Raw genomic sequence first — 22,390 nt, 5'->3', positions numbered from 1 at the left:
GGTCTTCACACACCTCATGAAAGCATTGTTCGGGCTGAAGGACGGTACCCCGGGTGACGGAGAGGAGGCTCGCTCCCTAGAACAACACTCTCTTGCTCCCTTCACGTTCCTCTGTGCCACTCTTCATCTGGCATTGTGCGGGAGGGCTTCCAGTGTGAGGGGTGGTTTTGGGGGCGAGGATGAGGAATTGGAGAAGGTAGGGGTGGTGGTGGGTGACGAGGAGGAGGGTGGGAGGGCGCGTCTGTATTCACCAGCCCACTCCAGGCCTGTGGTCCATGAAAGAAGCTCGCCAGAAAACAGCAGCTGCTCGGCACTCTGACAAGACCCTCCAGATTGTTCCCCTCATAAAGAACCTCAGCTGCCGGAACACTATTGACTCAAAGAGAGGGCGAGAGAACAGACAGCCTGAGCCCTGTAACCCCCCACCCCACCCCACCCTCCTACATACACAGACTTGCCCTCTCTTTCTTTCTCCCTCTCTCTGGTGCCCAAATTGCACCCAAAAACTATGCATACCACACATCAATCCAAGGATAGGCGCCGTCTGTGGGGGAACAGCCGGGTGTAAGCCGCATTGTAAATGGGTTTTCTCTCTTTCTCTGCCACCCTCCCCGCTCTGTCACTAACCTAGGGAGGCATTGTAAGTGAGAGGCGGCCTGCACCAGAGCTGGCTAAATCACTTAGTCATGGAGTAGGGAGGAGGAGGTGAGGAGGAGGGGGGCATAGGAGCTACTGTATGCTGCTTTCACCAGGATCTCTTCCCGGTGTGGGAGGTTTTACAGGCCTGCATGCCCTTTTGTGAACTATTTTGGAGTGGAGCTAACAAATTGGCGAGCCGTGTAGCGTCCCGAAAAACAGGGTGGCTGGAATTTCATCCTTTCAGTGTTTCTTGTGTTTGCCTTTTAAATAAATTCTGACCGACAAATTGGAGCACTGCTGAATGGAGTGTTTTCCATACATTTACATGGTTTATTTTTATATTATGTTTCATAGACGCAGATGGCGTGGGTTTTCTGTCATGTGCATTCTTTATCTTTGCTTAAAAACATTGAGTCACACATTATTATTCTCCCATGGGAACTCCCACAGAATCACAGACCATCCGTGCAGGCAGAAAGACGAGCAACTATAGGTTTCGGACCTCAGGACAAGGTAAGCAATAAATCTCCTTATTAGGTAGAAAGTTCATTATTGACCTTGCAAACAGCAGCTGACACAACATGACCACAAGGTCCATTGGTTGCCGGTCTGGAGCTTTCGATCACATCAGTTTTTCTCTGCAGATTGAGTTTGAGTTTTTTGAAAGTTGAGACTGAAATTCACTCTTGACCTTAGAAAGCAGCAGTTAGTCAGAAATCTCACACACAGCCAGGCTCTGCCTTATTGGCCGTGTATGTTTAAGCTTACAAATCAAGGCTCAAACAAGGCTAAACAGATAAGCAAACACAAACATAACTTGTGTACAAGTTGTGGGTAAGTAGGTATGAAGCTTACATAACACATGGGCAGTAACGTACAGTACAGTTTCTCTTTATAGGTCAATTGTTTCTGTAAACTGGACACAATTCTGTAATAAATAAGGTATGGATGATGCATGGTGTCACTTTAAGTACTGCTCAATGGAAAAGCACTGGAACTGAACATGCACATTTCTATGACGACTGATCTTACCCCCTCTGCAGAGGAAGACCGTGTGATAAAGACTGAAATCTCCGGAGCAGCTAATTGACGTTGTGGTGAGATAATGCAAACTCCTCAGTATATATTTATTATTATTTATGATTTTATATGATGACGGGCTGAATTACGTCATGAAAATATATATCGACTTCTTTATACAAGCGAATTTCGTCTGTACTTTGGTTTAATTATATTTTTACGTCTTAATTTTCACCAAAAAAAAGAAAAAAAATATATCCGTACTAATAACACATTTCCGACCTGATTGGATGAAAGTACGATCTATAGCCCATCTTGGACCAATCAGCGACGCTACTGTACGGCCACACTATCCAATCAGAAGCTGAGTAGTGTGCAGCGTAGCCCGCCCACACACATCAGCCAGTAGTCTGGTCGGAATAACTGTCACTTAGAGTCAGTGGACATGATGGGGAGGACAGAGCGAGAGCAGGAAAACACGAATTAAACGTTTCAAGAAGTATTAAAAACTACTTTTAAAGTTACGCGTGTAACGGTTACAGCTTACGTCTTCATGTGTTAGTACCTTACAGGTAAGTTTTCACCAAATAATTCGTGCTGGAGCTTACTTCCCTCGAGCGTTTGAGTTGAAATTAAAAACAAGGAAGCTAACTCTTTTTTTTTTTTTTTTTTTGCTTTGCTAACAGGCTAATGTTTATCTTACCGTTGCCCCCACCACCTCCTCCCGTAGAGAAGCAGCAGCTTTGGCAGTACGTCTTTCTCACCGCGATAGGAATTACAGCCACTTTCGGAGGATGTCAGCCCCCAGCAACTCGCTTCAGCAGCCGAGGGTGAGACGCAGCAATGCGGGCTCCCCCGGCTCCTTCAACAACAGCTGCCGTTTGCACCCCATCCGTGCCACCGTGCCCTACCAGCTCCTGCGTGGGGGTCAGAGCAGCCCGACGAGGGCGCAGACCCACTACGGAGGAGCCACGAACAGCCGAGGCTCGAGCCCCCCCTCCAGCCCGACACTCACTTCAGGAAGTGCTAAGCAAAGACTGTCCCCCGAAAATAAGGATTCCTCCTGCTCCCCAGGCTCACCAGTTTCCAGAGGTAAAAACACTTATTTTTCTCCCTCACGGTCACATAGGCCAAGAAATGCCATGTCACCACGTGCTGTTGTCCACTGATAACTTGACATGGCACCTTTAGTAACACTAACTGGTATACAATTGCATTTTAATTATATTGTAATTGTACAAAAAAAGGTAAAATATTATTTTTGAGGGGCTTGCTTTTAAGTCTGGAACAAGTTTGGCACTTGATTTGCAGAAGGTTGATGCATTAACTATTCAGCCTGCTGCCCCCTTTAACAAATTGGCACTTGTAAAGAGAATAAAGTGCACTATGAGCTCTCTTATTTCCTATGGACTTTTGACAGGAGAGAGGGCGAGGAGAGCATTGGCAGAAAGACATGCTTTCAGTTGTGAAAGGGGCCACGTCAGTCCCAGTCGAAGCAGAGCTGAGTGGATGGTCAGGTGTTGCCTATTCAGACCTCGGTCCATACACGCAGCAGACAGGACTCTGCATATTCAGAACATATGCCGAGCCTCACCATGTTGCCTTACACATGGCCAACAGAGGCAAGTGCTATGTCATTTCATGTCAAGCTGAGCTGCTCCTTGGACGTGATATGGAGACAAACTGAAGCAGGACACGAGAGTCCAGGCAGCTCTAAATCTGTATTTCCCACTAAATCTTTTTTATGTGACAGCCTCTCCTGCCAAATATCGACACTGACTGCTTTTTCAGACTGGTAGCAGTGTCCTTTCATAGGCCAGAACTGCATTTTTTTTTTTTTTTGCTTAGCTATTTTTCTGTAAACCCTGTGTTTTATGTACAAAACAGACCACACACTATCTGGTGAGTTGCTTGAGGCACATTGTGATATGGAAGTGTCTAAATACAGCTTGCTTTTCCAGTATCTAACAACAAAAATAGACTCATTGTAGTTCTTTTAACCTCACTGGGTATTTCTGACTGCATCAGTTCCCATGAAAAGCACCAGGTATTCTCACCCCAGTTGGTGTTCTGCACTTACAGAGATTAACACACATATCACAACATGCTACACAGTTGAATCACTGCTACTCTCATTAGTCACGTTTGACAGCTTCCCCCCTTTACCTTTTTCCAAAATGGCAGCCCTCTTGTTTCAGTTCAGCATGGTAGTCATTGTGTGTGGAATTAGATGTTTGTGACGTTCCTCACATTCCTCAGTTCTTTGAATGAGATGACCTCCAACCTTGTCCAGTGTACCATGCAAGGCAGGAAACGGATTCTCTTCCACAACAACTGAGTAGGCAGACTTGCCAGGCACGAATAACTTCACCCGTGTTTGGCTAGCAGTTGGTGTTGATTTCCCACTCCGGTGGCATGCCATGCATACCTCAGTCCTCTGAAAGAGACGACCTCTAACCCATGCTAACGTCCCGTGTCAGTGGTGATGATAGAGACTTGACCCTCCTTCACTGCTGTGACCTCACAGCCCAAACATGTATGAGAGGCCCCAGGTGACGACTATGATCATATCAGTATGAGGTTAGTAGCTACTAGCAGTCAAAAAATGCAAACTGACCTACATCTACTAAGAAGCAAACATTTACAACAGGGTGACCGTGATTTAGTCGTCTTTCATCACAGCAGCCCAGCTTGATGTGACTGAAGCAGTAGGCCTTGCACTTTGTAATTTCCCATTCATAGATGTACTTTGAACCCACTCACAGACATAATACTTGCCAGTTGGTGGGAATTTTAGTCCAAAGAGCCTTACAGCTCCAATAATGTTGGTACCAGACAAAGGCACATGGCAATGGACTGCACTGGTGTTCAAACAGTTCAGTTCATAGCCTGATGATGAAGAACAGAGTGAAGTATATTATATTCCACATCATGACCTTTTAGTTTCACCAGCATGACATCATTCTCTTACCACACTGTCCCAACAATGAATGTCCTGCTCCCTGTCAAAGTGCCAGCTGTGCTGAAACAGCCCTGCTTCATTGTCACCCATTCAAAGTGCAGAGTAGGACCAAATGTGAAAATGAGCGTGTTGTCCAAATCAGTCGACTCTGGTGGAACTGTGCTGTGTTTGCTGTAGTTTTATCAGCCTGGCTGACTGTGTAGCATCTGGTTGAACCTTAACTTTGATGTTAACTTCTGCTCATTCCTCACTCCTCAGTTATGAAAGTTGGAATCGTTAGCATACCTTCCTCATTCACTGGGATACACTCCAACTGGTCCCAGCTAGCATGTTGTGTGAGGTACCCACAGGGCTCATTGAGTGATGCTAATAATGCTAAGAAGCCATTTCCTGACCAGCTGAGGGACAGATACTGAAACTCATAACATTAAAAGAACGTGGCCAAGATTAATATCGTCATTCATCACTTATATTGTAGGAAAGACAGTCACTGCTGAAATTACTGCTTGCAATTAACACTCTTATCTTGAGCAACTAATGTAGACATTAGTAGAATATGAAGTTAGTGGTTAAAGAGATTCCCTCATAACTGTATGATCAAGCCTTCTATTCTTATTCAGTCATGATGATGTTTAATGTGCTTTGTTTATATAATATAGTATATAAATGCACAGTGTCACAAGTATTTACTGAATCTATAACCATACCAGTTGTATCAGGAGTTTATATAATGCAGTAAATAATATAACAATATAACAAGTTTGACAAATAAGTATTGTTAGTAAGTCATTTCAGGATGAAATATTAAGTAGTATGAACATCCTTTTAGCAGTGACCAAGCTTACACAAAGAGTAGGCAATTCCATGTTTCATTATTCACTGTGTATGTAGTTGAGCAGTTACAGTGAAGTTGAACTGAACTTAATTAAATACGTCTGAGGCTATCTACAATGTATATCTATTGAAGTGATACATAAGCCCTACCAGCTTTCATTTACTCAAGCCTTTTTGAGAAACCAAGAGTAATTTTCTTCTGTCATCACGAGATGAAGCTAAATTATTGTGATTTTCCTTTCAACCGGTGTCATGCAGCCTGGTGAAAACCTGCAGGAAACCATGCCGCTATGGTTTACTGATTTGGACCACATGTTTGTTTTCACATTTGCCTCTGCTCTACAGTTAATAAACCACCCATTTATCCCTGGAAATGCAGAGAGTTTTTCACAGCTTGCCGAATGTCCGGTGAAGGAAAGTTCTTATTAAAATTCAACCTGAAAATATTCCTATAATATCACACACACCACTTGCTCGTCCCTGAAATCAGCAGATGGACTGCTTTGATGTCTTGGCTTCTTTCACACTGTTTCTTTTTTCTCATCAGGAGATTATTCTAGTTTGGCAAGTGGGGAGACGATGGAAAATAACCACAATCCCAGTTCTGAGAGCACTGGCTTGGCCTATATCAATATTGATGGAAATTTAGCCTGCTTCCTTTGTCTACAATGCTTCAGGGAATTTTACTGTAGCCCAGTAAGCTTACTTAGGCAATACCTTTGGGTGGGTTGGCCTGTGTATTCTATGGACAAAGAACAACAATGAGTGGCTGTGTAGTTCTGCTAGGAGAGCGGTGCCTCATGTAGATAGTTAAGTCTGCGTGTTAGTTTGTGTGTTCATGTTGGAAAGGCCTCTGCCATGGCCTACTCAGGCAAGGGATGAAGTAAATGAGCATGTTTCCACATCATTATGCTGTGCCTTTTATTCAGTCTGTGATACGGAAATGAAGAAGCTTTCATTTACTTTTCGCAATTACACGAAGTGTAATTGAGGCTAATGCCTTTAATCCAGTTCTTACTGCAATCTCATGCTATTCTCAAGATAATGTCTTTGTGTTCGTGTGTTTTGTTTTTCTCTTTTTTTTCCTGCATGTCACTGCAGGAATGTTGAGTGGATGCAGGCAGTATTGATGTGCATTGTGTTGTGGTTGTTTATGAGTTCTTATGTGGGTGGCGTGTGCTTAAATGCTCTGGCTCACAGCAGACTGCTCTCATAACGTCAGATACTCCTGCTCAGCCATTTACGTTTGCTTCAGGCCTCAGCTCTCAAGCCTGCCGTTTGCGCTAATACATGTGAGATTGGAAACACAGTCCACACTTTGAAAGGAAGACGAGAGTCTGAGGCAAGATCTTGTTGCAGTAAAACACTGTGAATTGCAGTAGTTAGCAGAGGCGGGGGCAAAATGTTGATTATAATGTATTGTTTTTGGAGATTTTCTGTAACAATTCATCCTGCATCCTGCTATTTCTATAATTGCAATATAAAGATCTACCCTTACCTTCTGTGCTCCCACTGCAACACATAATTAAATAGACCAGGCCAAGAAAACTAACTTATTTTGACAGAAAGACTGTCATTATGCAATTGATTTTGGTTTCAGGTGAAAAATGTAAACCATTAAGAGTTGTATGCCACTCAAAATATGGCCTCCAGTCCTTGACTACACATTTCCACTCAGATTTATTACACAGTGACATTTTAATGTTGCATGTTTAAGTTAGTCTTATTGACACAATCAGGAAAGTTGGTACATCAAATGTTGAAGATGCCTCAGGGAGTCGGGGAATGTGTGTGTGTGTGTGTGTGTGTGTGTGTGTGTGTGTGTGTGTGTGTGTGTGTGTGTGTGTGTATGTGTTTGTATCTGTGCCTCATGTTGTTTCTTTATTCTTTCTCACAGCAGAAAGGTCCAAGTTACAGGTTCGGAGTTCCAGTGCTATCCGGCGGACATCTTCCCTGGACGCCATCACAGGGCCATACCTCACCGGCCAGTGGCCTCGGGACTCCCATGGACCCTACCCTTCCTGTATGAAAGACAAAGCCACACAGGTACATGCCGTTCTGAAGAAAAGTACTGTCTTGGATATAAGCCTGAAAAGGGGTGGGCCAGCTCGTTACTCATGATTGTAGAGTTGCAGCGTGGGAGGAGCTGCTGGTTCTGCGAGCGTTTTTCCCCATTTATATTCTTGTTTCAAAATTGTTTCAAACTATATCTTCAGTGTTACTTAACAGACACATGGGACTCACCCAGATAATGTAACGACCCTATTGGTTTATGTTCTGACCACCACTTTTAATTCCTTTAACCTTGTGTCTGTGAAATCAGGTTTTTTATGTCTTTTGGCATGGCGGACGAGCCGTAACGCTGCAGTCCCTATGAGCCCTGGCTGTCACTGTCATGGAAAAATGTTAGCGAATTCAAAATAGTTTGTCGTTGAATTTGTGAACAAAACAACGCCATAGTTACTGACTTCATCCAAAATTAATCCGGAATCCAAAAATAAATTGGTTTAAGATGCAGGCTGTATTACCAGTTAACTCAGCACTGTAATCTTTAACTGTTACCTGCTGCTCGTCTCAAAATATCAAAATGCATTTTGGGAGTTGTAGTCAAGTTCTCCCCCAACTCTTATATATTCACAGTCATGTACCTTCATATTTTTTATCAATGAAGCAGATGTTTTCCAGTGCAGTTGTTGATCTTGTACTGATCAGTTAACTGGGTTGCTGGTCCAAGACGTAGAAGTGCGCCAGCTGTGAGTCATGTAACATTGTCTATGGAAAAAATGAATGGGACTTTACTTCCATAACCAGGGGCACCCAAAATGGCTCCCGCTCCCTCGCAACTCTATTCCACTACAAATCAGTGTGTGATTTAAATGTTTTCATGTCATGATTTTTAACAATATTGCCACGTGTTGTAGATTTACATGTACATCATGATTATGTACAGCAGTAGTCCATGGCTGAAAGCAAAAGTGGTTGATTCTGAACATTGAACAGCTTTGGTGGTGCGTAGGTGGCTTGATAAGACTAATCTTTAGAGATATGGGGATCCCTGGTAGCCAGATGGTGGAGGTGTATTCCACATGAACACAGTGTCCACATTTAAAAAAACAAACAAAGAAAAGGCACTACATCACAGGTGACAACATCTTCTTCTTGTAATCAAATTGATCTTGAGAGGAGATGTATCATGATCTCTCTAATTCAGCTATAAAACATACATACAGAACAAAATTACCTTGGTTTCTTTAAGCAGGTGACAGTGATTATCAGTGACAGATCATCACATTGAGCATGTGCGTCATGGTTATAAATCAGAGAAGCATGGTATTTAGGATTTCCCAGTATTTGTTGGTTTCTGCCAAAGTGGCTGGTGAAGGAGACAAATCTACAAGCTGTGGTCAAAGAGGGCTTTTTTTTTTTTCTTTTTTTTTCTGGTGGCTGGTGGTGGAATCCGCTGCTAATACAGGCCTAATAGACTTTACTGTAAATATTCTGAAATTCTCTCAATGCACTATTTATTTCAATGCACTGTAACACTTCATAAGACCTATGTATGGATTTGTCATTGAGCCCGACTGCAGTTTTCCTGGATAGCAGCCCACACATGATCAGCCAGTAATCTTGCCATGTGACTTGTAACTAAATGCAGTTTTACGCTTAGAAAGCTTAATTTTTGGGGAGTGCAGGTTTGGTTAGTTTTTAAGAAATAATATTGACTATGTATGATCATGCCAAGGGCTGCTCCCTCTTTGCGAACAGAAGCCTTTCATGTGTCTGAATGAAGACCGCCAAGCCTCATTTACATGGGCTTCATCTCTTTAACCCCTCATTTGCCTCGCATTTCTTTGTGTGTAAACCGAGGAAGTTGTGAGAGGGCCTTGCACGATCTCTTGCAAATGGCTGTATGAAGAGTAAACACCTCTAATTACAGGGTTCCTGTTCAGCCCTGGAAAGACTGGACAAGTATGGAAAATCAATTTGATAATTATCAGGTCTTGGAAAATGTCATTGTGCAGAAACGTCTGGGCACGTATACACAGTGATCTTGTAGACCTACTGTTTTTTTTGACACGTTGCGCCATTTTCTTGTGCTACATAATAACATGGCCTCTACCATATTTCGCAGCCATTATCAGCAAAGATCTGAATGCAGGCCAAAATTAAGATCCAGTTAAGAGATTTATGTCTGTCAAAGCTGTGAAAATCTGAGATGGAAAACATTTGGCTATGTTGTAATGATGTGGGAGAGTGTGACACACTTGACAGTCCTTGAACGATTAAATGCACAAACTCCCCCAAGGATAGTCAGAGACCACTTCCTGTTAACAAGCTATGCCTGGGCCCAGCTCCTTTTATAAGACAACAGCAGAAAGCAGCAGACAAAAGGTCCCTGGCCTCTTTTGTTGTGCATTGCACAAGTTCAAGACAGCCTCTCCTTTGAGCTGTACTGTTGCCTTGCTTGGAGGTGAAGTTGTTTGCACCTGTCCCTCAGGCTATGGCTGAGGCGAGGAGAAATCCCACTGCTAACCACCTGGCCCTCGTGGCTGCATGGCCCGCCTGCCTTTTGTGTGGGAGTTGAGGAGCAGAGGGTCCATACATATGCTAATCACTGTTCCGGGATAGGTCTGTGTGCCCTAGGCCCTGTGGTTACAGAACACAGAGAATGTCTGTATGAAGATTAGGGCCCCGACACACCAAGCCAACCTCAAAGAACTAACACCGACAAAGGCAGACTGATCAAACGGTTTGCATCGCCTTGCGTCTTCTGTTAAAAGTTGCACTTGAGCACAACACAAAGACTGCAGCCAATGGCCAGCTGACCACTGACATGCAAGTACTTTCTGCGTCTGCGTGAGAGGAAATAACTAATCAGCAGTCTGTATTTGTAAGACAACCTAAACAAACCAGCCTTCTGTTTTTCACACCACTGTGAATCTGCTTAAACTGTTTCTTTATTGGCCTGGAATATGAAGCTTAATGTAAACTGATGTAAACTGATGAGGCATTTATCTATTTTCTGGAATGCTAAGTGAGTTTCAGACTTTGATGAGATAACAGATGCACAAAGGCAACTGAGCAAATCAAAATGCCTGTTTTTCTCATCTCTAAACCCCACCAAATTGATAGCAGTGGCACTCTGCTTGCATGTCTCAGCATGCAATCTAAACAAACCGGCACAAATTCCACTGCAGCTCTATTGAAGCCCAGTCATTATTTCCTGCTTTGGAACAGAGCTGGATTCTTGAGGATGTTGCCTGTATGTAACCCTTTGGGTGGGAATCATAATGGGAAGCAAGCTGTAGGCTATGGTAACAGTTTTATCTTCACAGCAGTACATTATCAGACACAACACCTGGCACACAAGTCTACAAAGCACACAACTAGGGCCGGAAGTTCAAGAGCTAGCATGATAAAAGGGCCTCTGAGGCAAATAAAGGTGGGTGTTCTTGCTAACTGACAATTTGTCTTTGGGGAACAGAGAGAACAGAGATAGACTGCAGTATTTTTAACTGTCTTGTAAATAGATACCTGAGGAAAATTAGGTGTTTAATAAAACTGAGATATCCACCATGAAGAAAAAAGTGACCTCTGCCATGATGCCTGTGGCCTGTTGGCATCTTTTAACTAAATGGCTTTCTTGAGATTTAAAACAAATGCATTAATAGAGATAGTCCATACCATTGAGTGTATGCGAATTCATTTATAAGCCCCCTAATATTTCTTTAAATGCTGGCTAAAATGTAAACAATTAGGGGTTCTAGCTGCAGGCAATATTGTCATATTAACTGTTGAACTATCTGTTTTTTGTGTGTGCTTAATGTTGCTGTCATCACTTTCAACAGTAAGAACACATTCATTCACGTGGATTAAATGGGTAGAAGGCTTGTGAAAATGGAGATGAAGCAACACTTGGAGATGAAGGAAAATATCACTTGTAAATGCGTGAATTAGAAGGGATTGAAAAGAAATATGTCCAAGAACAACACTAACCTCAGCCAATTAATTTTTTTGAATTTTGATTCTCAAGCAAAATGCTTTTCATTTTAACCAGTGTTGCACAGCCCTGTGAAAACCTATAGATCACCTATCACTTTCTGCCAAATACAAGCGTTTCACATTTCATTGAGTCACAAGTAGCGAGTAGCACTCCTTACTTGACGTCATAGAACATCTGTGAGAACTTAGTTTTTCCTCAGTGGCAGAGTCCACAACTCCATAAAGCCTCTCTGCCCTTTTACAGCAATCTGCATTCTGTATGAACAGATTAAGCTGCAGCACAAAGTCCCTCAACGTTTGGCATAGGCATCAAACAGCACAAGCCATTCCTTAGCCCATGCACAAAATGTTAATGCTAAAGGCTAGCTACACATCTGCCATCCAGCGTGGCCAAGCACAGTGGTCCCTTTATGAGAGCACAAGCACCCATTTAATTCGCTGTCCTTTTCTGGGGAACCAGCGCCAGCAATCCAGCACAAACGGCTTCACGGGTGTTCCTCATTATTCATAGTGTGATATTCCATATCATAGGGCAAGGCTTGTGCGTTGGTTGGAGGGCCATAGAGGTCTTTCTGTTTGTGTGGGGTCAGACATAAGGCAGCGTGAAGACACTGACATTTAAGACGGTTCGTACCACTGTGCTGACCATAAAACGTCAGATGTTTGAGGATTTGTTTGAGGACCAGAGGCACTGTTGATATGCATAATCAGGGGGAAGTATGTGGTTTCAGACAACCCTATGAAACATCCTCAGTCTGTTTCTGCTTTTGCATATATTTACATAACTTAACCGTTTCCTCATTTATGCAGTAGAGGTCTAAAAGACATATTCAGTGAGACAGAGCTACCTCTATGCTCTCTGGTAAGGGACTGTTTTGTATATTATTTTCTTACTGATGTACTAACAAAATCAATTTCTCTGTAGACTTGCCCTGGTATAAGTCTACAATTGTGCTGTATATATTTCTGCCAAATCACAGAAGTGTTTATATAGGCTAAATGGTACTTAAGGCTAAATGTGAAATGGTGGAATCTTAACACCAGCAACTAGTGAAGTCTTTGTAAATGTCACCTGTGGCAGACATTATGTTCCATACTAATACGGTAAGTATATTTATTTGATGGCCCTGTAACTGTTTCCCTGAATGATGTTTTGCTTGTTAAATGGCTGGTGGGTTTTGGAATGTACCATTCCGTTTAGCCTGTGAACAAAAAAAGAGTTTAATGCTCTGCCACAGATGTATTTATCTTAACCGGGCTTACTAATGGAAGCAATCAAGAATGCTCTGACTTTTGTTTTTCCTGTTGAATATAATTCTTTCCTCAGGGATGGTATTTCATGACTGTTTTCTTCATTTTCATTGATTCCAGATTTTTTGCTCTTGAGCGCACGGCACTCATTACTGCTTTCACCCACATCTTTCTCAACTGCTTATCCAAACATTTTACATTTTAGGTATTTAGTCGACGCTCAGTCTCTGAGTGAGGTGACACATTTGCTGTTCTGTGTCTTTATCATGGGCGCCTCTCAAGTTTTAGGAGTGGTTTTTGTATAAGCTCTTAGCTTTGTACCTCACCTGTACAAACTTTTGTTAACTTTAAAGTCTTGTATGTCTGAGTATATGTCAGACATATTGTCCTTAAATATATGTGAACATTTTTTTCTCCATATATGATTTAAAATAACAGTACTTCTAATGTGCAAATAAACATACAAAATGAATACCTGACACGTGTGCTTGATTGGCATATGTTTAACAAGACTCAACAGTGACCACATCTGTGACCTTTCGGTTGTCTGATCTCTGTAAACACTGGGTCACCCTGCCACGTAAACAAATCTCAGAAACTGCAGGTTAGGTAATCTTAGGATTTAAGGCTGATGTAAGGTTTTCTATTTAGATAGCTTCGCATCCACACACAATCAGAGGTTGTGTTTATGCTCTTCTGCACAAGTACACCATACTTGTCTTTGTGTGCCTATCCAACATAAGAATACTATTTGGTCGTTGCAGGATTGTACAGAACACATTTCATACAGTACATGTATGAACAGCATGAGTTGTGGGTGTTGAGTTGTATAACGTGGTTATGTGTCAGCATGTATTTTGTTGTTTCAGACCCCAGGTCTCTGGATTGATGAGGGAGCAGAGCAGGGAAGTCCTCACCAGCGGTCAGCCTCCTGGGGCAGTGCAGACCACCTCAAAGAGGTAGATCCACTTGTCTTAACCGTGGTTCACTCAAGTCACAGCTGCTACTGACAACAAACACTACAGACAGTGGATTAACCCAGGGAGTAGTGTCAGCAGTCTGTCTGACTGTAGCCAGACCTTCACGCAGCCAGTTCAAAGAGACGTTTTTGTCATTTTTGAGGTTCATTCGATTTACTCAAAATGTGTTTTATTTGTCAGGGTCTGAGGTCAGCCTAAATATTATGGTCCTCAAGGTTGGTTTCCACTCCTGTCTATCTGCTAGGCTTGGTGGCCAACCAGCCGACCACATGGAACTATTAGGTCTCCAACTCTCCAGACCACAGTCTAAATTTAACCTCCATCTCCCCTCTTGTTTTCCCACTCAGCTGCACCCTTACATCTCATTATGGCCTGTTGTTTTTGAGAGACAGTGCAGGAACTCCTCAAGGGTGAAATAGCCATATTGGTCCCTTTTTAGGTTGCACTGAGTGAACTGATTGAGGGTACCTCATGTTACTTAAAAGCTAAACAGATGCCCCTGCAACACAAAAGACATTCAGATTTTTCTGTTTCTAGCACAAGATTTTCATACTTTATATACTGCCATCAGTATTTAGTTACAGAATATTAATGGCACACATCTGTCTTTGGGTTTTGTCAGTATTGACCAGAAGAAAACTATAATTCAGAATCTTTTCACAGACTCAGCACCATTACACTTTCAAGAATCTACTTAACCATGTATAAAGACCAGCATGCAGAAGAACATTCCTTAAATAACTTTATGAGCAGAATGCCAAAGACAATTATATTGAAGTTCATAATAAGTTCAACTTAAGAATACACGGGTACAATAGGTATTGTGTTTTAACTCAACAAGCTTTGTTTTTATTTTGCTTTGTTTTTATGTTACCTGGCCAGGCTATGGTCACTCTTGTTCTGGCCATGCTAGGCCAAATAACTAAGGAGCAGAGTTTTATGTTTTTTGTGCAAAAGTGTGGTGGCTTTTATTGTCAATAGACTGGGACATGGTGTGGATGTAAGCTACCAGTAGTCACATTGCACTTAAGCAATGCCAACAGCTGGGAAGAGGAGACAGGAAGAGACAGATTTTAATAATTGCAGCCACAAGACATGCACAAAACCCATTGCCCTGCTATGGAAGTTAGATCTCATAAAATCTGATTGTTAGAACTCATAAATTACATTCAAATGTAAATGTACTCCATAACCAGGCCTGCTAGACACATTTAGTGTTCAACTTACTACAGACAATCTCATGGCTTGACCTCAACAATCAATAGCATAGCAGGAAAACTTGTCTTTTTCATCCTCTGAGATTACATCGGGATGGCCTGGACTTGTCATTATCGACTGCTGCGGTCACTCTTTGAATATAGTGAACTGCATTCTGGCTCTCTTAACCTTACGTGTGTGGGAGGACATCTATGGAAAAAAGCAAGTCTCTTTGTTGACTGTGTTGCCAGGATTACAAGATCAGCATTGAAGACCACACCTTTGTCTGCATAGTACAACTGCGTCTTTTTGGCTCACAAAGGGGATCCTGTTTTAGTCTGATACAGGGCCAGATGCAGAAACACCCATCGACCTAACTTATTTTAATCATTTTGATTTTATGCACGATACTATCCTGCAACACTATTCAGTTCAAGTCAGTCTGTGCTGGTGCACACAGTAGTATATGTTTCTCTGAAAAACCCCAATATTACAGTACTCATCTTGTAAGCCACATAAGAGAAGAAAGCCTCCCAGCTATCCTAAAAATGATTTATTACTCCACACAATTTGCAGATTAATCTATCGTGAAAACAATCATTATTTGCAGCCCTGCATGGGAGCAGATATGCTCATCATGTTCTGTCTTCATTCATTTCACTGATGGGAAAAGTTGATTTACAGAAATATTTCCTTCAGGACTGTGTTGTGATCTGCCGTTCGCTGAAATGATTTTACTTTTCCTCCAGCAGATTGCTAAACTGAGACTGCAGCTTCAGCGCAGCAAACAGGTCAGCCGGCAGAGCAAAGACAGGGAGCAGAACTCACTGCAGCTGTCGCAACAGGCACAGCATGGCGTCGCATGCCAACCGCAGGTGAGTTATTCATGTCGATATTCGTTCCTTGCCAAACTGAGTCACTGGCATGCTCCTCTCAGGTGAAAACATTAACTAACTCTGACTTTGGTGATGCAAGATTTTACCCTGACAGCGGTGATATGATAAGGTAGCTTAGCAGCCAAGCAAAAAACATACAAATGAAACAGACGGCGACCAAACCATATCACAGCTGTTTAAGATAAGAGAACTGAATACGAAGGTACCAGGGTTAAATGAGGTGGCTCTCTATATTAGAGTCAACTTGTCTGTATTTTTGTAGCATGTTCTTTAGGGTTGTCTAAACTACATATTTGATCATAATCAAATTTATTATGTTGATTTCAGTGCATTTGACTGAGGAGGTGTGGTTAATGTTCCCATTCTGACTAGTTATGTCAAAAGAGGAGGTAGAGAATGTGTCTGAACATGCCCTCCTCTCTCCTTGTTTGCTGTTCATTCATTAACAGATGCCCTGTAACAGAACACATCAACCGCTGTGGGAAAATTAACATAAACAGTGACATGCTATGTCCTATGCCAACCTGTGGTAGATCACAATCATGTCTGTGTTTTTGTTCCCGCTGACATTTAATCCTGCTTCAGTAACATGTGTTTAAACTGAACGCCTCCGCCCATTAAACATCTCATGAAACTGGATCAGCAACAATTCAATACCACAAGCAGATCTTGTTGTCACAGAGTCCAGGACATAATGGTATTATGTATTTAATTGCACTATTGACCTGAATATCTTTGAGTGTGTGGTGAGCGGCCGGGTGTATGCGTTCAAATGTATTGTTTTGATGTGCACAAGATTTTTCACTTCTTTTTGTCGGTCTTTCCAGTACAAGGGAACTTCATCGGCCTTGTCGGCAATCCCTGTGCCAAAATCCCTCATATGCAGAGTGCCGAGCAGTGTGGAGGGCATCAACCACGAGCTAGAAAATGTGTTTATCAGAGAGGACTGGGAGCAGGGGATACAGGTATGGATGTGTGCACAGACCAGCAACAGGCCAAGCCGTTTTTAAACAATCAGAGTGCTTGCTGAAGTGAAAATGTGTGAAATTCATATATCACACAGTCTTTTTTGGATTATATCAGAACTCACCTGACACTAACACATATGTCCTGTAAGTCTTATCTTTTGTCCGAATTGGGTTAAATGCCAGATTCATGTCATAACATACAGACTGTAAATATGAGCAGCCAAAAAACTGTTCATGGCAGCTTCCTCATTGTTTTGTTATGAGTTGGACATAAAGGAGTTAAGAGCTTACTAAAAAGCGTGTACAGTTTCCCAAGTCTTAACAATGGTTGAACGCAGCAAAAGCCACAATCTGTGATGCAAATGTAAACAAATGCGCGTCACCATCAAAACCAAAACACAGGATTGGGACTCGCCGTCACTCTTAAATGGACTGGACGTCTTTTCATACACAGACTAAACAGAGGCGGTGTATAATGCACGCCAAACACGCACACCCATACACCGTCTGCGGTGTGTCGACTTGTTAAGATACACCAGTGTGCTGTTCACAGAGTTGATGGGCATCGGCTCTCCGGAAAAACAGCACTTTCACCAAATTGGCTCTCTGAACTGTCTCATCCGGGCTGCTGCACCGTAACTACTTTGTCCCTTTGGTGCATCGTGTCCTGCAGGTGTTAGTTGACGCATTGCCCGCCCCCCCGACCCAATCAGTCAAACTGAACGATTATGCACAGTGAAGATGTCTATGGTCAAAAATAGCTCTTTAGACTGTGTTAAAATGTATTGCATGCACACACACACAGAGTCTTGTAAAGCCACTTGCGGCATTGTGCACCATACTGTCAGACAGAATGTATTCCCACTCACACTGAATTAAATCACTCAGGGGTGAGGGGGCACATAAATCTTGTCTGATGTGGGGGAGTAAACCTCGGCAGGTCTGTAAAGCTACCCTCTTAGAAAGTCACAGAGACACACACAGAGTTTAAACACACATACAAACGCACACACCACTACAGATTTACAGCCTGCTGTGCAACGAGCCTTTTTTCCCCCCCTCTGCCATTTGAATCAGCTGTGCCAAAGCACAACGTCTGCACTTCACACTGTTCATCTACTGTCAAGTATTACCATCTGGTATGGTGTTTGCTTCTCCAATTGCCCTTTAAACAGACAGACAAACACACCAGAGGCCTTTCAGTTCAAGTCGTTCCTGGATTTAGGACATTTTAACTGATGCTGTTGACCCAGAACATCATCCAGTGAGTGAGCAGGTAGCTGCTCAGTTCACATGAGCTTTTCAGGGGCACATTGGCTGTTGCGGGTGATTGATTGTGACCTTCTGAGTTACGATTCTCTGTTCGCCACTCTGCCATTTTATGATCCATGTATGTTTAACACATGAACTCTCACCACCTCCTCTGCACTCTGACCTCTCAGGCTATGGATGTGGTAGATGGCCGCCGCGCCCCCTTCCCTCCGCATCACTACAGCCACAGTGGCGACACACGTGACACGGACACACAGGCCCCATCGAGTGGCGACTCCAGCCCATTGCCCCGCGCCTGCAGCTCCGACCACCTCCATTCCCCCGATGGAAGCCCCTGTTCTGCAGAGGAAATCGACAAAGGTGTGCATTTGTTTGACAGATGCTGCTTCAGTGTTCAGTGAATTTAATGGGAACTCCTCAATTATACGCTCTGTCTGCAGGTCTTGGGCAGTGTGAATGTGTGGAAAAAGTTGTATAAAGCCTTTTGTGGCTCCAGAGGGAGCTGCATGAAATCTGAAAAATGACCTCAAGTGATGTCACTTGAGTCACTTGCTTGGAGCTGAAGACTACACGTTTTTGAAAATGAAAAAATTGTGGGTGGTTGGAAAGAACGAGTTTACCAGACCTCTCCAGCCCGCTCCTCGTTTCCACTTGAGGCTACATTAGCAGCTACAAGCACAACAAACTCCTAAAATAACTGTTGTTGTAGGCCCCTGGTTTTACTAGACATAAGCAATGAGGAGCTTCCTTGATTTCACTGCTGTGCAGAGCTGTTTCTTCTACTTATTTGAGTTTTGAGTATTTGTTAATTGATACTTTCGTGCATCTCAAAATTATCACTTAAGTTACTTTGATTGTTCTTTGGTCTTTAAAAACACTGACATTGAGACATAATACGACACTAAAAGCCAGCCCAGGGTATTGAACCTCAGTACTTTTCAGTTAGGTAATGAAAGCTTGCATCAGATTCTAGCTGAGAAGTTCTTCGATCAGACTGTTTGATTGAAACCGTAATATTGCCAGATACAGATTGTATTAAGGCAAAGTTCTTGTACGGTTTGGCTTCTTTTGTTTGTAGAAGAGCGTGTTTATATTTCATAAAACAAAGGACTGAAAAGGGTATTTTCAGAGCATCAGTGCAGATTTGTACTTCAATTTTCAGACGATACACACAGCCCTGCTTTAAGCACACTGCAGCTCCTCAGTCAGCCACCAAAGTTTTTTTCTTTCCCTGTGTTTATGTCATTATAGCTACAAAAGCACTATGTCATAATAATATGTTCTATTCTGTACTGTATTTCCAGACAATGTGTGCAGTTCTCCTCTGCCCAAGTTTGCCACTTCTCCCAAGCCTAACAACAGCTACATGTTCAAACGGGAACCTCCAGAGGGCTGTGAGAGGGTCAAAGTGTTCGAGGAGATGGTGTAAGTATTTTGTCTTTGCTTTTCATTTTAGGATCTGTTTGTTTTTAAATGCACCGCCATATTTGACACTTTGCCACGCAACAATTGTGCCGTGCGAGAACTGTGTGTACGCATCATTAAAAGAAAAACAATAGATAGAATTTACTGTACTATTTCACGGACTCTGAGATCCTGTTCGAGGACAGTACAACAAAGCTAACGAGCTTATTTGCATTGTGGGTGGCAGGGATGAGGGCTAAATAGCTGTGTAGGATAAACAACTTGCATTTAATCAGAACAGACGTAGAAATGGAAAATAACAAGCGAAAATACTGAGCTCTTCTTCTTTTGTCTTCAGGTCCGGCAAATCAAAAGGCTTCCCTCTCTTCTCGTGCCCCGACAAAAACAAGGTGAACTTCATTCCCAGGGGCTCTGCCTTCTGCCCCGTCAAACTCCTCTGCTCCTCCCTCTTCTCCCCAGTCTCCCCCTTGTCCTGCTCCTCCGCCAACCCCGGTCTCCATGGCAACGACAGCCCAGGGCCTCAGGTGACCTCGACTCTGCCCGCCGCACCGCTAGCTACCTTTCCAGCCTCAGCTGACTGGAGCACCGACACAAGCGCAGGCATAAACACAGACAACAGCACAGACGGCCAGAACCCCGACACAGATGTGGGGGAAGACGGCTCAGCACAAGTACTCCTCACCAGCTAGTCCTCAGGTATTCATGACCAAACCACCCACAGCCGAAACCTTTCAGCTGGTCGGGTGGTCCGGTTTTAAAACAAAGAAAAAAAACAAAAGCAAAAAATAAAGCAAAAAAAACCCTTGCACTCCGTTAATCCTAACGTTAGCCAGCAGGGAGTGCCCAAGGTCTAGAGATGACAAACGCGTAGGAGGATAATGGTACCAGCATCCTGCTGCACAGGCATTCGCGCTCGGTCCCGCAGTTTGTCCCGCTGTCGCTGAAGTTTCACTAAGAAAACTCGATGGATTGATCGTTGTCGTCCAGACTTGAGTTTGCTGATCTTGGGCAAAGCCTCCCTTCACCCATCACTAACCTAGCCTTCTCCTCTGTACGGTGACAACACCCATAACAAAATAGCTTTGCTTACTTTTTGCAAAAAATAGAAGTTTCTGCTCAAATTATGATGTTACGTAGTGCCTGCAGTTTTATCAAGAGAAATAAAAAGGAAAAATCTTTGACAATAGATGATTATGAGGTATCAGAGAAACACATTCTACTCATGTTATCTAACCAGCTTATTAGCTGTTCAGTGTTCAACAAGCTAACATCTAAAGTACATATACATAAGTTTTTTGACAGGATGGGAAATGCTCCATTCATATTTGAAACATATCGGGATGTCTCGCAGTCAGAATACTTCGCCCCACGTTAACCACAGTGTTTGCACTCGTTAAGACCTGGCTCAGAATGAAACGGGCCGTTGCCTATTTTTTGTTTATTTCAATGTCCTTGTAGCACAGTGTCTCTGTGAAACCAGCAGTTGCTGGAGTGCAGGCTCCACCCAACAGGCTCACAAACATGTAGATCTGCATTTCTAGTCTGGTCACTATTAAAATTTGGTTCGCTGAACACAAAATGCAAATCAGCTGTTTTCCAGTGACCAAACAACCAATCACAAAGCACATGATTCCCCCATTGCCTTGTTTTAGTGCCCCACACTACACAGAACAGTAACTCAGGTCATGTGGAATGTACTTGCTTGGACTATGTTGCCTTTGCCCAGTGTTTATGACTTTACTCTACAGAAAGACATTCCAGTCTTTTGCAGAAATGTTTTTATTTTTTCCCTGCAGAGGGAGGTTATTACAGACTGAATCAGCTGATTGATGTCACATCTCGTGACTGATGACTTTTGCGTTAACCTGTTCAGGTTAGAGTTTCAGGTGCTATGACACATTCCAGAAATCGCTGTTGCATTGGTCAACCGTGACTACTCATGGAAATGCAACTAGCCACATAAGCTACACCCTCCTGATTTGAGAAGTTGACAAAATATGTGGTTTGTTTGGCCCCTTTGTTAAATATGTACCAAAGCAAATTACAAAACAATGAAAAGCCTGTCACGTATTTGGGACAAGAGAGGCACGATTTGTGCCAGAAGCAGAAAGTTTATGTGCACTTTGTGAGTTCAGCGACATTTAAACACAAGGGTTGCAATGGTGTGATATTTTCACAGTTTTCTGTATCACACAGTTATTATTATTATTATCATCATCACCAGTTACAATGACCTTTTAAAGGAAGTGTAAAGTGCTGCAGACGTAGTAGAATTCGATACTGAACATAAGCAGATGTTAACGGTAAGATTGTCAATGTTTCCACCACAGTGTACTGTGAAATCAGTATACCGCTGCAACCCTAATAAACACTGGATCATAGTGTTTCAAACACAGACGATAATCGTTAAACCAAGCCGAAGCACTTATTTGGAAGTCCGATGATAATCACTATTTTTATTTTAGACCAATTAGCAAGTTAAAACAATCAGAACTTGAGTGTGCAATTGATTTTTGTTTGAAGTAAAGCTACACTAACATTTTTTGTGTAAAACAGTTTGGCTCAGTACGCAGATCCAACCAGATGTGCCCGAACGTTGCCTGCACAACTTGTTTCAGCAGAACATAAAGGAAAAGAAAACATGACTGATTTAGAAGCTAGTAAACGTGTCATTCCAAAACTTTGGGCTATCAAGCCACTTGCACACACAAACACAAATACGAAAAATATGCAACACATTCCACTCGAATTAAGTTGAGATACTCTCCTCTGCTTGCAGCTCCAAAAGTTTCAATCATACTAATTCTGATTTTATTCACTAGCTCATTGTGCAGTGCAGTTATGAAATGGTTGCCATGTTTGGCAATGATGATTCAGTTCTCCTATGTATTACGCATTTTTATGTAGATCTTGTGTGTTTTTCAATAAAGAAAACAAAAAATC

General features: G+C 42.6%; 1 protein-coding gene across 5 annotated transcripts; it reads left to right on the top strand.

Moving 5' to 3' along the window:
* The first annotated feature begins 2,087 nt into the window (after positions 1-2,087).
* On the top strand, positions 2,088-22,387 carry glcci1b (glucocorticoid induced 1b). 5 transcript variants are annotated; one of them, XM_076737020.1, is made up of 9 exons: positions 2,088-2,231; positions 2,390-2,751; positions 7,353-7,501; positions 13,579-13,668; positions 15,639-15,761; positions 16,610-16,747; positions 18,193-18,382; positions 19,327-19,447; positions 19,785-22,387. In XM_076737020.1, exons 2-9 carry the CDS (start codon positions 2,454-2,456, stop codon positions 20,134-20,136), a joined length of 1,461 nt encoding a protein of 486 aa, XP_076593135.1. In that variant the 5' UTR covers positions 2,088-2,231; positions 2,390-2,453; the 3' UTR covers positions 20,137-22,387. The 5 variants fall into 5 exon arrangements, with proteins under 5 accessions (XP_076593135.1, XP_076593132.1, XP_076593131.1 ...); XM_076737017.1 differs by having other exon boundaries at positions 15,636-15,761; XM_076737016.1 differs by having other exon boundaries at positions 2,346-2,751; positions 15,636-15,761.
* Positions 22,388-22,390: the final 3 nt, after the last annotated feature.

The sequence above is a fragment of the Chaetodon auriga genome, chromosome 8 (genome assembly GCF_051107435.1).
Source record: "Chaetodon auriga isolate fChaAug3 chromosome 8, fChaAug3.hap1, whole genome shotgun sequence".
Classification (NCBI taxonomy): domain Eukaryota; kingdom Metazoa; phylum Chordata; class Actinopteri; order Chaetodontiformes; family Chaetodontidae; genus Chaetodon; species Chaetodon auriga.
The sequence above is the reverse complement of the archived record's forward strand: the minus strand, read 5'-3'. Positions and strand labels throughout refer to the sequence as shown.

Coding starts and splice junctions, on each gene's coding strand:
- glcci1b (XM_076737017.1), top strand. CDS start 2,454: ATGTCAGCCCCCAGCAACTCGCTTCAGCAGCCGAGGGTGAGACGCAGC. Junction 16,748..18,192: donor ACTGGGAGCAGGGGATACAG/GTATGGATGTGT, acceptor CTGACCTCTCAG/GCTATGGATGTGGTAGATGG. Junction 19,448..19,784: donor AAAGTGTTCGAGGAGATGGT/GTAAGTATTTTG, acceptor TTTTGTCTTCAG/GTCCGGCAAATCAAAAGGCT.